The sequence below is a fragment of the Dendrobium catenatum genome, unplaced genomic scaffold (assembly GCF_001605985.2).
Source record: "Dendrobium catenatum unplaced genomic scaffold, ASM160598v2 fragScaff_scaffold_231, whole genome shotgun sequence".
Lineage (NCBI taxonomy): Eukaryota > Viridiplantae > Streptophyta > Magnoliopsida > Asparagales > Orchidaceae > Dendrobium > Dendrobium catenatum.
In genome coordinates, this window is record NW_021318693.1 from 8,939,294 (window position 1) to 8,953,473 (window position 14,180).

At 36.7% G+C, this 14,180-nt stretch overlaps 1 protein-coding gene across 1 annotated transcript in view; it reads right to left on the minus strand.

Moving 5' to 3' along the window:
* Positions 1-1,260: 1,260 nt before the first annotated feature.
* The window catches only part of LOC110108728 (ubiquitin-activating enzyme E1 1-like), a 38,360-nt gene continuing 25,440 nt past the window's right edge, over positions 1,261-14,180 (minus strand). The window contains exons 2-6 of the mRNA XM_020839488.2: positions 12,633-12,850; positions 5,738-6,532; positions 4,784-5,652; positions 2,379-2,811; positions 1,261-2,062 (exon numbers count right to left, since the gene is read on the minus strand). Of these exons, the coding sequence (XP_020695147.2) occupies positions 1,466-2,062; positions 2,379-2,811; positions 4,784-5,652; positions 5,738-6,532; positions 12,633-12,850 (2,912 nt within the window). The 3' untranslated portion in view covers positions 1,261-1,465. The remainder of the gene's footprint in view (positions 2,063-2,378; positions 2,812-4,783; positions 5,653-5,737; positions 6,533-12,632; positions 12,851-14,180) is intronic.

The window sequence follows — 14,180 nt, forward strand, 5'->3', positions numbered from 1 at the left end:
TATACTTGTCATAGTCAATGCAAGCAAAGGCGACAACAATTGACGAACGTTGGCGGACATTACATTACTTGAAACAAAAATCAAAGAGCCTCAATAATGAAAAACAACTGTAGCGTCATTCGATAGCGAAATGGACCACAATGATGCATTCAGGACGTTTAATTTAATAAAGAGGAGCCATTTGTGCACAACTCGATAAAAAATGATGACGAGTACCCCAACTACCGGGTGCAGCACTGCACAAAATTGCTCGAACGACTTTGATTTTCAAATAGACAGTGCCAATGTGATTAGGATATCGAATTTTCCTAAGGGACGACCTCTTGCACAAGATTCAAGTGAAGGAAGTCTAAGAAGATATTTGCAAGTATGACGTGTGGCGTTGCCCAAACAACGTTCGTTTCTAAAACAAATTTCGCTATTGCATCTAGAATGTCAAAAAATATTTAGAAATTGTAGTAATATTACCTGAGCTAATATATGAAAAAAGGGTCAAAATTTTCTGATGTATAAGTGGACAACTTGAATTTTGAGATGACTCATGATCTTCTTATATATATATATACACACACCATAATCTCTTATCACCTATCCTCCTCTTCTCAAATAGCAGCCTAAATCCCCTGCCAAAATCCTATATAATGTTTATTATAACAGCCCATTTGAATAAAAAAAATAATATATAATAATAAATCATTCCTCTTCTTCTTGATTTCTACACAACTATTTCCTCTATTCCTTCTCTCTACTCTCATATTCGCCTCCCTCATATCTTCGCTCATACATAATTTTCTGCTAATAAAGATGTGACATGTGTCCTCAAACCAGTAATTTGACCCAATGACTCCATGGATCTGGTTACTCATGCACAATTTCTTGCTAGTAACGTTGTAGAAATAACTTCCTCTGCTTTGTCCTATAGTTACAACATACTTATAAGATGCACAGGTGAAAAAACCTATCAATACACATATTTCGGCTTCATTTGAAACAGCTTTATTACTATTTTTTAAAATAATTTTTATAAAAAAAAATTCATGAACTATAAATTTTTATATTAAAAAACTATTTAAAAAATAGTAAGAATGTTATTCCAAACAAAACCTTCATCAACAAAAGTTAATTCTACCAAAGAAGTACCTCAAATGGGCGGAAATTTTATAAGGATTTCCATATTCAATTTCTTATAAGGAATTCTTTATAATCGTTCTTTTGTGAACTGAGATATATGTTTATAACCCTCTGATATAGACTTCTGCATAAAACATAAATCTCAATATAAGATGATTAATGATATAGGAATTTGTGCGAATAATTCCACCATTTAGTTATCCTCACTGTGTTTATAAATGAAACGAAAATCTAAAGCCAGAAATTTTTTTTGATCCAATGGCAAGAAAAATATACACTTTTCTGACAAACAGGGATAGGACTTACAGTAGTAAGTTCTCTAATCTCACATTAACTATCGGAAATAAATGGAAATCAGTGGTACATCAATGTCATTGTCTTCATCATCCTCACAAGCAACAACGACGTCCAGGTGCCTTCTATATGTTGGTACTTCCACCTTAGCCACTTCTCTCGCTAAATCAACTATTTTCTTCTCCAACCGGTCACCGTGCCTTGTAAACAAGCTATTGTAAAGTAATGAAGTACCACAGGAGATACTATATGCATTGAGTCCCTTATCAGATAGCCACTTTAGAAGTTCACGTAGTGTTAAGTTCCCTTCTATGATCCAACGATCCCACACTGTCCATTTCATATCACGGTGCTTGATTTCCTTGGGAGCAACAGGTTCAGCAATGGAGAACAATGGGAGGGCAAGATTAGCGAAAGTATTCCTGTAATCTTCTCTCTTGTGCGCACCAGAGAGGACTTTGTAAAGTTCAAGACATACAAGGCCAGTAGCCAAGGCTGTGGAGGTAGCAATGGCTGGAATAATTCTTCCAGCAATAAATTTAGCCTTGAGCTTATCAACTTCTGGAATGCTGTAGTTTCTTGCACGCATATTGGCAAGCCCAGCAATAAAATCCATGTGGTAATTTGTGTCATCATCCTGGAGAGATCAGTAAAAAGTTTTCTAAAACAAATATTTGACTTAACAAAGAAATACTAACAAGAAATTTTATCATCTGTGTCATGTTACAAAACAAGCTATGTTGGTGGAGCATTTGATACAGCAGATTGCAACGATACTTAATGTAGCTCCTAGAGGGAAAAATGTTAAAAAGAAAAAAGTGGTTGAAAAATCTACATTGCTAATTACTGATGTTTATGTTAGGATTCAAGTAATAATCAAACAGCCAATAAGTAGTGGGCAACACATAGTAGCGAAGAGAAGATAGAAGAAATATAAGAGGGGCAAAACAAACCTTTTCAAAATGAATAGGGTTCATTTGAAATCCTGGGGGAAGCTTCTTGGCACACGATTCCAATTTAGTAATGAGGTCCTCGATTACATCAGCATCATCAATAGACGCAGCCGTAAGGGTAGTTGCTGTCTCATCCGTTACAATTTTAGCGTCTTTTTTGGGCTCAAAATCAGAAATCACAACGCTGTCAACAACAACAGCTAACAGTTTTGGATTTTTGCCCCAATCAGGCACAGAAATTCCAAATGACTCCGCTCTTAAAATAGAAGCAGCCATGATGAGTTGGAGATGGCCTGGATCACTAGAGGAGAACTGCAATGGACGTGGAAAACGCTTGGGGGCAGACCAGAAGGGTGTACCTGTACTTGTGATAGAGTCCTCAGGGAAAGTAAACGTTAACTGCTTCACTCGATTTGCGAAGTAGTCCTCAAACCTTGAAACACAAAAGCATTCATTAGATGCTTATTTGAAATTACAAGTAAAAGAAAAATGAGAAAATGAACGGCGTGAAATAAATATAGCATTCAACATTCCTAACAAAATGAAGTGTATGAGATTTTTAAGAAAATATTGAGAAGAATTGGAAGAGAAAACAACACAATAAACAAAAATAAATGCTGGAAAACAAAGATAGGGGCTGATTTTTTTATTAATACTTTAACAATAATGAAAGATACTGGTGATTTACTATTCGAGAGGCAGATGTGCTCTTCCAATCAATCTAGATGCCGCTAGAAAGCCATCAAGAAGAAAACTACAACAAATAAACAAAACACCCATAACCCTCATAACAAAATAGCTAGCCTTAAATAAGCTATTCCTATTTCCCTCCCAATTAGCTTTACTGTCTCAATTAATTACCACTTATTTTGAATTCAAATTGGAATTAAAACATCAATTAATTCTCTAATTGTCTTAATTAATTTCCCTCTCATATTTCAATTCAAAATTAGAATTAAGTCCTTCAATTCTAATTAAAACTTCCCTAAATAACTCCCATTTCCTCCTTTGATAATGATCTATAGCTTTGCTGGACCCGACAAAGGGGGGCCAAAATCCCCCTAGTCCTGCTGAGAGTTCCGCCCAACCCAAGGGCTGATTCGGCCCTAGTTGGCTAGCAAGGTTGGACCAACCTTTATACTGCACCCCAAAGACGCACCTTGTCCTTAAGGTGGAAAGATAAGATGCTAGTCATGGTTGGCCACCCCCGGTCGCCCACTCCACTTGCCCGAAATGCCTACCATAATAGTCGGCAACCTCACCACCTCCACCACACAATTCCCTCACTACCATTCCGAAAACACTAATCCACCCTTTATCGAAGCCCTAGGAGGTGGCTCTTGATGTAAGAAACTCTCCTCGTCAAACCCCTTCTATCCAATCTAATTTCCCTTAGATTCGGCCAAGAAAATCCTGATCAAATCTTGGTTAAGGTTAGCAATTGGAATTGTCTAAGGGATTTTGGATCACATCTCCATGAGCTTTCTCATCATCTCCTCAAGAATTTCCTCTCTCTTTGGTTCAACACTAGAAATCGTCAGAGAAGCTTTCGACTGCATCTCAATCATTTTCTTCATCATATCTTCCAAGTTTTGAATGCGGTTATCTATGGATGAGAACCTTCCTTCCATGGATGAAAGCCTTCCTTCCATGGTTGAGAACTTCTCCACCAACCGAGATTTGATTTGTTCCACTTTGCCTTCCAACACATCAACCTTCTTCACCTCCTTAGGTCTAAAAAAAGTGCTATGATACCAATTTGATACAATTTGGGAGTGAAAATAGCACAATAAGCAAGAAGTGCAGGGACACAAAAATAGGGGTTGATTGTTTTATTAATACTTCAACAATAATGAAAGATGCAAGTGATCTACGATTCGAGAGGTAAATCAGCTCTCCCAATCAACCTGGACGCCGTTAGGAAGCCCTCAAGAAGAAATCTACAGCAAACAAATAAAATACCCATAACCCTCATAACAAAATAACTAGCCTTAAATAAGCTCTTCCTATTTCTCTCCCAATTAGCTTTGCTACCTTAATTAATTCTCTCTTATTTTAAATTCAAATTAAAATTAAAATAGCAATTAATTCCCTAATTGTCATAATTAATTTCTACTGAAAGTTCCGCCCAACCCAAGGGCTGATTCGGCACAAGCTGGCTGGCTAGGTTGGACCAACCTCTCTGATCCCCTTCTCCCTCCGTATCTAATAATACAAAATGGACTAATTGATAGATTGCTAAATTAGCAATAGCATTGTGGACTAAAAAAAGACCTACGGCAGTTTCCACTGGTAAGTCATAAAAAATGCGAATAAAAAAAAATTCACTAAAAAAATATTGGAAAAGATTTCATTTCTTCAATATTTTAACTATAACTAATAGATGATACTAACAGGATACTCACTTCAGTCTAGCCCATTTAATACAGTCCTGAAATGTCTCACATCTCTCCTTCTCAAGGCATTCATAAACACGCTCAAGTAGGTCCCTGGCCTGAGCATCAGCTGAACTTCTCATGGACAAACCATATTGAACTGGGTTGGATAAAAAATTGTTAACTTCGCTGGGAGTTTTCTCAAAGAAGCCTTCAAACTCAGAGCGAGCCCAGCTCAAACAATGATCTATGTTGTGGGGGAAAGAATGGACCGTGCACATAGGTGCCTGCTTCTCAGGTGGATCTCTAGATGCCCCATAATTTTCAGTCAAGTGAGGTATGACCATCTGAGTGTTACACTTGGCACCAAGAGTTCCAGATTCCAGAAGTGGCTTTTGGAAATATACACATCGCATATCCATGTACATTCTAGCATTTACATTGTCCAGTGCATTGATGACAACGCTCAAGCTCTCCCAAAAAGCATCATTAAACACATCTTCAGTCTCCGGGCTTGCTCGGTTTTGAAGAGCTTCAACATGTATTGCTGGGTTGATTAAACTAGCTGAAGCAGCAGCTACCGTAGATTTGGCTTGTCCAATATTCCAGTCACGAAATAGGAATTGACGGCTCAGATTACTCTTCTCAATCACATCATCATCTGTTAAAGTCAACTTCCCATTCTGACCGCAACAAACTCCCATTAAAGTCAGATTCTTCAGAAACTCACATCCAAGTGCACCAGAGCCCACCATAAAGACTTTAGCCTCTTCAAGCTTCTTTTGAAGTTTTGATCCAAAAACAGAAATTTGGGCATCATAACGGCAGTTCAAAGGCTTCAAATCATCAGCATCCAATGGTTCCACCGGAAGAGACTCGACTGAGTCAAAGTAGAAAAACTGAAATAAAGTTTTAATGATCACATGTTTGGAACTCAATGCATAGCAAGGAAAAAGGAATAAAGAGTCCTTATAGAAACTTAACTTGAAAAAGTGGATGGAACTTCCCTGAGCAGGCTTTAACAACCTCCTGACCAACGATGCCACCAAACATTGCAGCCAAAGGATTTAAAATTGCTCGTGAACCACTAGCAAAATGCTGCAGAAGCTTATGATCAATCTTTTCCAGCTTACCCTCCCCCAAGTTTAAATTGATATTAGTAACAAAATCTATCAGCCTGTGAGCATCCTCTTCAGAACCAGAAATAGGGAAGCGACCCAAATCACACCTAAATTTTTCCAAAGCTTGGAAAGCCAAATGTAATAAAGGTGAGCGATCATACTTTGAGAAGTCGCTCAGAAGGAAGTCCCCTGGCTCCTTAAGAGCAACTTTCAAGGGTTTAAATTGCAGGACCTTAGGTAGCTTTACCTGTGTTACAATGCCTCCTCTCTCATATCTGCCAAAATTTGTAGTATCCTCCTCAAGGGTAAATGAATACGGTCTTACATTTTTAACTTTTCTTGGCTTACCGTCATTTAGTTCATTCATGCCATCAACTTCAGAGAAAATGACAAGATCCCCATCCTGAAACTCAAGCCTTTCATCATCGATACAGTAAACAGCTGCAGGATTATCATTACTGATGGATGCCACAATACCAGTATGAGGTTCCTCGCCATCAACATCAAACACAGTAAACTCTGGACCAAAGTCACAAAACACACTACCAAAAAGACCTCGGACTTCAGATTTTATGAAGGCAATTGGTGGCTGGTGATTGTGGCAGAACTCATCATATTCGATGGTTTCCTCCAAACTAGCATCTGTAAACACTACAGCCTGCAGAGTAGAACGAACTGTATCAATTCCTGTGTTGAGCACTCTTATATTCTATAAGCAATATTATGATTGTCTTATCAGTCAAAGGTGTGTAACATAAAAATGGGATTGATCCTTAAACTTTGGACAAGTTGTTGTGTACTAATGAAAGAAAATGAAACCAATCACACTTCTATTGGTTTGAAAGAAGTAATTGTCTAGATTACAATATGGTAATGCAGCTACAAGGATATGGCGAGACAATGATGTTTTAACCACAATAATGTTTCAATATGAATATTAAGGAGGTTATGGTAATAAAAACTCAAGCATGGAGAATAAGCCAAATGCTAGATGCTAGATGGGCAAAAATTCTGATATGGATAATGAGTGGCCGTGGTAACTTTACTGAAAAATCTATAATGTTCACTTAGTGATTCAATCTAACTTCTTTCTTTGATACATTTTGGAGATAAAAACAACAAACAAACAATGGAAAACTACAGAAATACTAATATCAATGGCTAATTTTGGATTATAACTTCAATATGAAAAATAAGATACATATTATCTATAATTCGAGAGGTAGATCAGCTCTCCGAAACAATCTAGACGCCACTAGGAGGCCCTACAAAAAAAAGAAAACTACAGCAACTCTCAAATAAAATTCTCCATTCAAAATATAACATAAACCCTACTACTAACAACAAACAATAAACAACTAATACCAAAACAGCCCTCCCCCAATTGCCTCCCATATATGCTCCCTTCACTTATATTATAATTAATCTCCTCCAAATCAGCCCCAAATATGTCCTTTCCAATTAGGAAATATCTCCTAATTATTCCCGTACAAATCAATCCTCTTTAATTAGGAAACATGTCATAATTAATCACCTCCAAATCAGCCCCCAAATCAGCCTTCTTTCCTTATAAATTTCCCTCTCCTATTTGAATTCAAATAGGAGATCATTCCCTAATTAATTCCCTCAATTCTGCTCTAACATAATGAATTATTTCTTTGTTGTGCCCCAAAAAGGGGGGATGAAATCTCCTTGGATTTGGTCCCAGGTTCCACCCCCTCCACTGCCTGCTAAGCCGACTGATCCACCCTCCCTAGTCCTGCAGCCATAAAAATACTTCCCCGAAAGAAGCACATTGTCCTTAAGATGAAAGGATGGGCTAGCCGATTGAGATGTCATAGCAACCTTCATGAGATTATTTCCTCTCATCCATCCTCTCATCCATGTTTGCTCCATAATGGCAGACTCAAGCCCACTCAAGGTTTAAAATTGCGTATTCGGGTATTGAGGCGTTTTTCGCTCGTGAGGCGAGGCGTAAGCCTCAAAATCAAAAAATTGCGTAAACATAAAATAATAAATTTTGTATATACTAATGAGTAAATAATATATAAAACATAAAAATGCACAAGATAAATAACAATGACATTAACATATCACATAAGAAGTTAAGAACTCACTAGTCATCAGCATTATCATGTTGAGCCCACTTAATGAGAGGTAAGGCTTGCTATAGAGGAAAATGTGGACTATGAGAACAACCAACATTAAGCAAACATAGAACCCTACAGTCGTGAAGTAGTAAGAAAGCATGTGGAAGAATTCAAATCGGTGGCCCAAGTGATAGATTTCTCTGCTAAGTATTTGCTCTCCATTGCTAAAGACAACCTTTGCTTCAAACAGGGAGATTTAGTTGAGTCCAACATCACGACTCTTCCTAACCTGAATATACTCATGGTGGCTAATATTTCCTTACCTTAATATCGATTTGAATCTTGCAAATTTATCCTCACTTAGGTTGATTCCATTAGAAGCCTTGCTTATGTCACCTCTAATGGTGTGAAAAACCCTATCAAATACATATGCATGCCTGTATTGGAAGCATACCTTTAGTAGAGTACCCAAAAACCTTTGTCCAATTGTCATAAAACTTGTTTCTTGGTTTGACATGAACCATCCCAATGATGAAATACTTCTTGTGAAAATGTGCCCACTTCACCAAGAATGGTTGGTGGGCACAATCCATGGTCTTCATTAAATTCCTCCAAAAGATTCCTCATTTTCAACGCCTCTTCTAAATAGTTATTCGGGTTCATATCAATTGCTTAAAGAATCTCCCCTATAGTAAAGATAACTGCATGATTTTGATTTTCTGGCTCACCTTGAGCAATCTTTGTTGCTCCAAATAATTTGATGCAATAGATTTCCTGATCAACACCATCAGTTTGTCTTTGCAAGTCTATTTCTTTGCCCTCTTCATTCACCGTTTTTCTTTTGACAATCTATTTATTCTTGGAAGAATCTTGTATATCACTTATTGAACTCTTACTCTTCTTTTCCACAATTATTCACATCTTCAACTTTTCACCCTAGGATCGCCACTGCCCCAATAGCTTCTTCCTCCTCTAGTGTAGCGGTTGTCGTGATCCTGCCATGTTTCCCCTGTGTATCGAGGGTGGGACTCCCACCTTTCTTCCATTCGCTTCACATCACCCAATCGCCATGGCTCAGCCTATCCTCCTCCGATCTTCCATTCTCCTTGCCCAAAAAACCTCCTATAGTGGTCGACTACTCTAGCACCTCCACAATAAAACTCTCTTCCTGCTTTCCCCCCATCTGAAAATCTTATTTCCCCCCTTCTCAGAGCCCTAGGAGGCGCCTCTTGATGAAAGGAGCTCTTTTTGCCGAACCCTTCCATTCGATCTCTTTCTATTTAGATTCAGCCGAGGGAATCCTAATCAAATCTTGATTAGGGTTAGCAATTGGAATCTTAGGTAGAGTTTTGGATCACATCTCCATGAGCTTTCTCATCATCTCCTCCAGAATTTTCTTTCCCTTTGATTTAACCCAAGGAATCGACGGTCAAGCTTTCGACTGCATCTCGATCATTTTCTTCATCATTTCTTCCAAATTCTCAAACATTCCTTCAATCGTTGAAATATGTTCATTCATCGATCCCACATCCGCTTGTAGTTGCCCTACTTCCCCTTCCAACTTTTCTTTCAATGCGTCAACTCTTCTTCTGTCCATTGGTACACGAATCAAGACTTTAATAGCAAACATAGGCAACTTTGATGCGAATCTGACCTCCAAACAACAAAATTCAACAAATGGTGAGAAAAAATTCAACAGAATAAGTGATGAAAGCTTGATAGTTCGGTTCAGGACACCACTTTGATACAAATTTTGTACGCCTTGGAAATAAAAACAACAAACAAACAATGGAAAACTATAGAAATAATAATATCAATGGTTGATTTTGGATTATAACTTCAATACGAAAAATAAAATACATGTAATCTACAATTCGAGAGGTAGATCAGCTCTCCCAAATAACCTAGGTGAGCCCCCCTGATTGTTTGGGTGATCTACAATTTGAGAGATAGATCAGCTCTCCCAATCAACTTAGACGCTGTTACGAAGCCCTCAAAGAAAAGAACTATAGCAAAATCAAACTCAATCATAGCATAATCCAAAAATCCTAGACAACTTGCCCTTAAATAGTTCTAGAACACAATAACATAAATAGAATCTTCATAAACAAATTTAAATATAATTTAGAAAATCTTCCTAAGAAATTAAATATAATTTAGGAAACATTCCTAAACAATTAAAGATGTTTTAGGAAACATTCCTAAACAATTAAACAACTAATCTTTCATTCCTCACATAATAAATAATAGATTTCCTAGGTCCCATAAGATGGCCCCCCATGATGTATCAATACTCCCCTCCCAAATAGCCACCTTATTATTGGGTGGAATGAAGGAAACCTCTGCTAAAGAATATTTTTCCAGTTGCAAAAGAAAAAGGGTGAGTAGTTATAATCTTGGAATGCATTTCCTTGTTAAATCCACGTAAAACAACTATAGCATGTTTGCTGCTTAAAATTCTATCAAAAGTTTGTTTATGTGAAACAATATATACAATTTTCTTTTCATTTCTCTTTTGTGAAGAATCTCTAAAAACTAGTGTCCGCATAACAGTTATTGACTTGGTTTTGAGTTTTGAATTAAGAAAATCTCCAACGGAAGAATGTTCCATTATCTCTGAAGAAAAAGCATTGCCCTTAAATCCCTCAAAGAATTGGATAACTTTCTTTTGTTATGCACTCAAGTTATCTACCAAGACTTTATATAAAATTGAAAAATAAAAAGAATCAGTTGGTATATAATTTTAAGTTTTCTCTGAGGTCACTTCATTATCTTGGCTTATGATGTCTTGATGCTTGCAGTCTTCAATACCATCTTTATTTTCTTTAGGGAGATTTGCAAGTGAATCAAGTTACGCTAATGTAGTTTTACCATCAACATCCAAGGATACTTCATTTGAATCTTTCTTTACACCAGGACCAACAGTCTTTATCATTTCATCCCCATCAATCTTGCTTAGTACAACTGTGATCTTCTCTCAGCATATCATTTTTATGATTCCCCCGTGCTTTCGACAGAGCCACCTTAGCTTGATTCTTTAACATCTGTTTCATCATCTCCTCGAGATTTCCAAACCTTCCTTTAATTGCTGAAAGATGCTCATTTAACTATCTCATATCCATTCACAGCTACCCTACTTCCCTCTCAAACCTTTCTTCCAACGCCTCAACTCTTTTCCCGACCATCGGCCGCAAGAAATTGCTCTGATACCAATTTGATATGTCTTGGTATCCAAAACAGCAAAATACTTCAAGAAAATTCAACACAAAATATATTTTTATTAATAGAAAATCAAACACGAAGAAAGCAGCATACAATGGTGATCTACAATTCGAGAGGTAGATCGGTTCTCCTAATCAACCTAGATGCTGCTAAGAAGCTGTCAAAAAAAAAAAAAAGAATTACAAAAAAAACCAAAACTCAGTCATAGCATGATCCTAAAACCCTAAAGAAATCCCTCTTAAATAGCCCTAAAATAAAATAACATAAATAGAACCTTCATAAACAATTTAAATATAATTTAGGAATCTCAATGTATCATCCTCATTTTCATGATTTTTCTTGAGGCTTCTTCCCCCCATTGCCAACCCTAAATCAATCCCACCATGCAAAGCCCACAAAATGCAATCAGTTTATCCTGATCAATTCAACTCAATAATCGGATTCCAATAGAATGAAACTACTGAAAACCATTTGCATAATATTGGTAAAAATGAAATCAGGTAAAGCCATCCGCAACCCAAATTCACCCTTACTTTGGGCTAACTGAGCGTAAAAACTTCAAAAACTCAGAACATTCAAAATAGTAGTTGAGATAATCTCCATGTGCCATATTGCAAATTTGCAATCCATGACATACATAGCAACATGGCAAAAGCGTGTGATTCCCGCATTGATCGATTGAAATAAATTGAGAGACACACTCCAAGAGATGAAAGAATGAAGATGATGGATCTGAGTTATTTCTTGAGTAATGTTTTTAGTATGGAAAAATGCCATCCTTGACATCATACATAGAGCACAATAAGAGGCTTGAAAAGGAACCTTTTAACTATTTGGGAGACTATTTTCCTAGCCAACTAGGTGTTTGTTTTCAAATGTAACCATATCATAGATTAAACTTCGTTACTTCAGAAATAGGATCCTCAACATCACAGAGATTAATTGTTTGGAAGCCTATTGCTCATCATGGATGGCAGTCTTAGTTAAGAAATAATCAACTTAAGAGAAGAGATGGAATCACCCATTCTAGTTATTTCTTGACTGATATTGAGCGCAGCTGCAATTGCTTGCCCAGAGCTTTGCCCGGTTATTGCCAAGCTCACTATATGAGGATTATACATATGGAATTCCAACTTGGACGATATGCTGCCATAGCCAGACAGATCAATCATGAACCTTGGACGCGTTGTCATAGAATATGGTGAACCAAATTAGGGCCTATGCATTGGTATCAAAGTGTTTGTCATATAAACGATATTGAAAGCGATAACACAGAAAACTCCAAATCAATCATATTAATGTGGCATGCTTACATAAAATTGGTTTAATTAAGATTAGGTTGCCAAAAGATTATCCTATTCTCCCAAACGATCATAAGCAGGCGAAAGATTGATAACAAAACGTCCATAGCTAGAGTGCATAGACATGTGCTAATAAAAAACAAACCTGGAATTTTGATAGATGCTCCTTTGACAACTTGTCTGTTATTGTCGATATCATGACATTATTATTGAGATCATGCAACTTCTGCACACAAGCAAGAGCTCTATTTTTACCAATATCATCCTCTGAGAAAAAGAAGTTGCTAGACAAGTCCCATATTTCTACATCCGCTTCATCATGCAAGGTAACAGACTTTACTCCTGCAAGGACGATATTTTTTGCTGCAAAAACAACAAGCACTTCAGATCTTATTCCCCCAAATATAAGCATCAAGATAAATTTAATTCGTGCAATTAAACAAGTGAATGGTCAACTACACAGGCAAATTACTAAACCTAAACAAAGCCAAAAACAGTTTGTAACATTTTCAACTTTGTTAACATAGCATATTGTGTAATTACAACCCAAGTTACATTAAATCAATATCTTCAGACTTGTTTAAATCATATCAACCTTATGTCAATTAAGTTAGAATTGTGTTTTGAGAAAATAGAACTTCAGCTTTATGCCACAAAATTGAAAAAGCAAAGTGGCATATAATTGGAGAGCCAACTGTGAAAGTTTAATTAGGAGGATTCAACTTCCACACTCATGCAGCCCCCAGAAACATACACAACCGAGAGGTGCAATTTTTAAGCAAACAAGTAACACTAATAAGTTCAAGCTCATTTCATTAATCGGAGAGTGTTCTGACGTTTTGAGAGTCATGGTTTAGTAAAGTGTTGATATTATGCCTCTTTTCACAAAGCAGCCACATTATAATTGTCATTTAGTTTAGAAATACGCAATGCAATTTAAAACCGCACGTGCACCAATTCCACAAATTCATCATCATGGAAGACACGCTATTAAGTAATTAGTTCATTTGCGAGTGTTTTAGCAACTTTATGATATTAACACAACAAATGCAAGCAAAGCTGAACAGCATCTCGGGTCTCCCATATTGGCATATCTCTTTTCATTCTCTCTTTCCTGTACTCAATGGTCTTACAGCTTGTGCTCCTTTCCAAGATCTCTATCTCCCTGCAAGAGTAGATATTCTGCCACATAAATACTCTACAAGTCTCTACTAATTTTTTTAAGCTAATAGGTCATCTTCTTGACATCAAGATAACTCCAACCAGTGAAAGTTGTTTCTCTTTTAAAGTAAGCTCACTTGCTGGATTTGCATGCTATTTCAAGACAACTGATTGCAAATTCATGTCCGTTGAGTGTGAAAAATGACTATGGTGCAAGTGCCACAAAAAGGTAATGTTTCAATTTCAAAATAAATAATGTTTTGAACTCAAAACTAACAATTGAACCGGTTTGGCTATTGGATCATCCATTGATTAGTTTGACCTGTCAAACTGATACAATTAGAATCAATCCAGTGAACCAACCTTATGAAAAATGACATCAGAATTCAAATACTTTTGAAGTCCCTTTATAGATATAATCATGAAAGCCATACAAGTAACTTCAATGAATTAATACTAAGTCTAAAAATCTAGATATGGCAAAAGTAACAATAAAAATTAATCAAATTATACTTGCAAGTTATGAATTAAT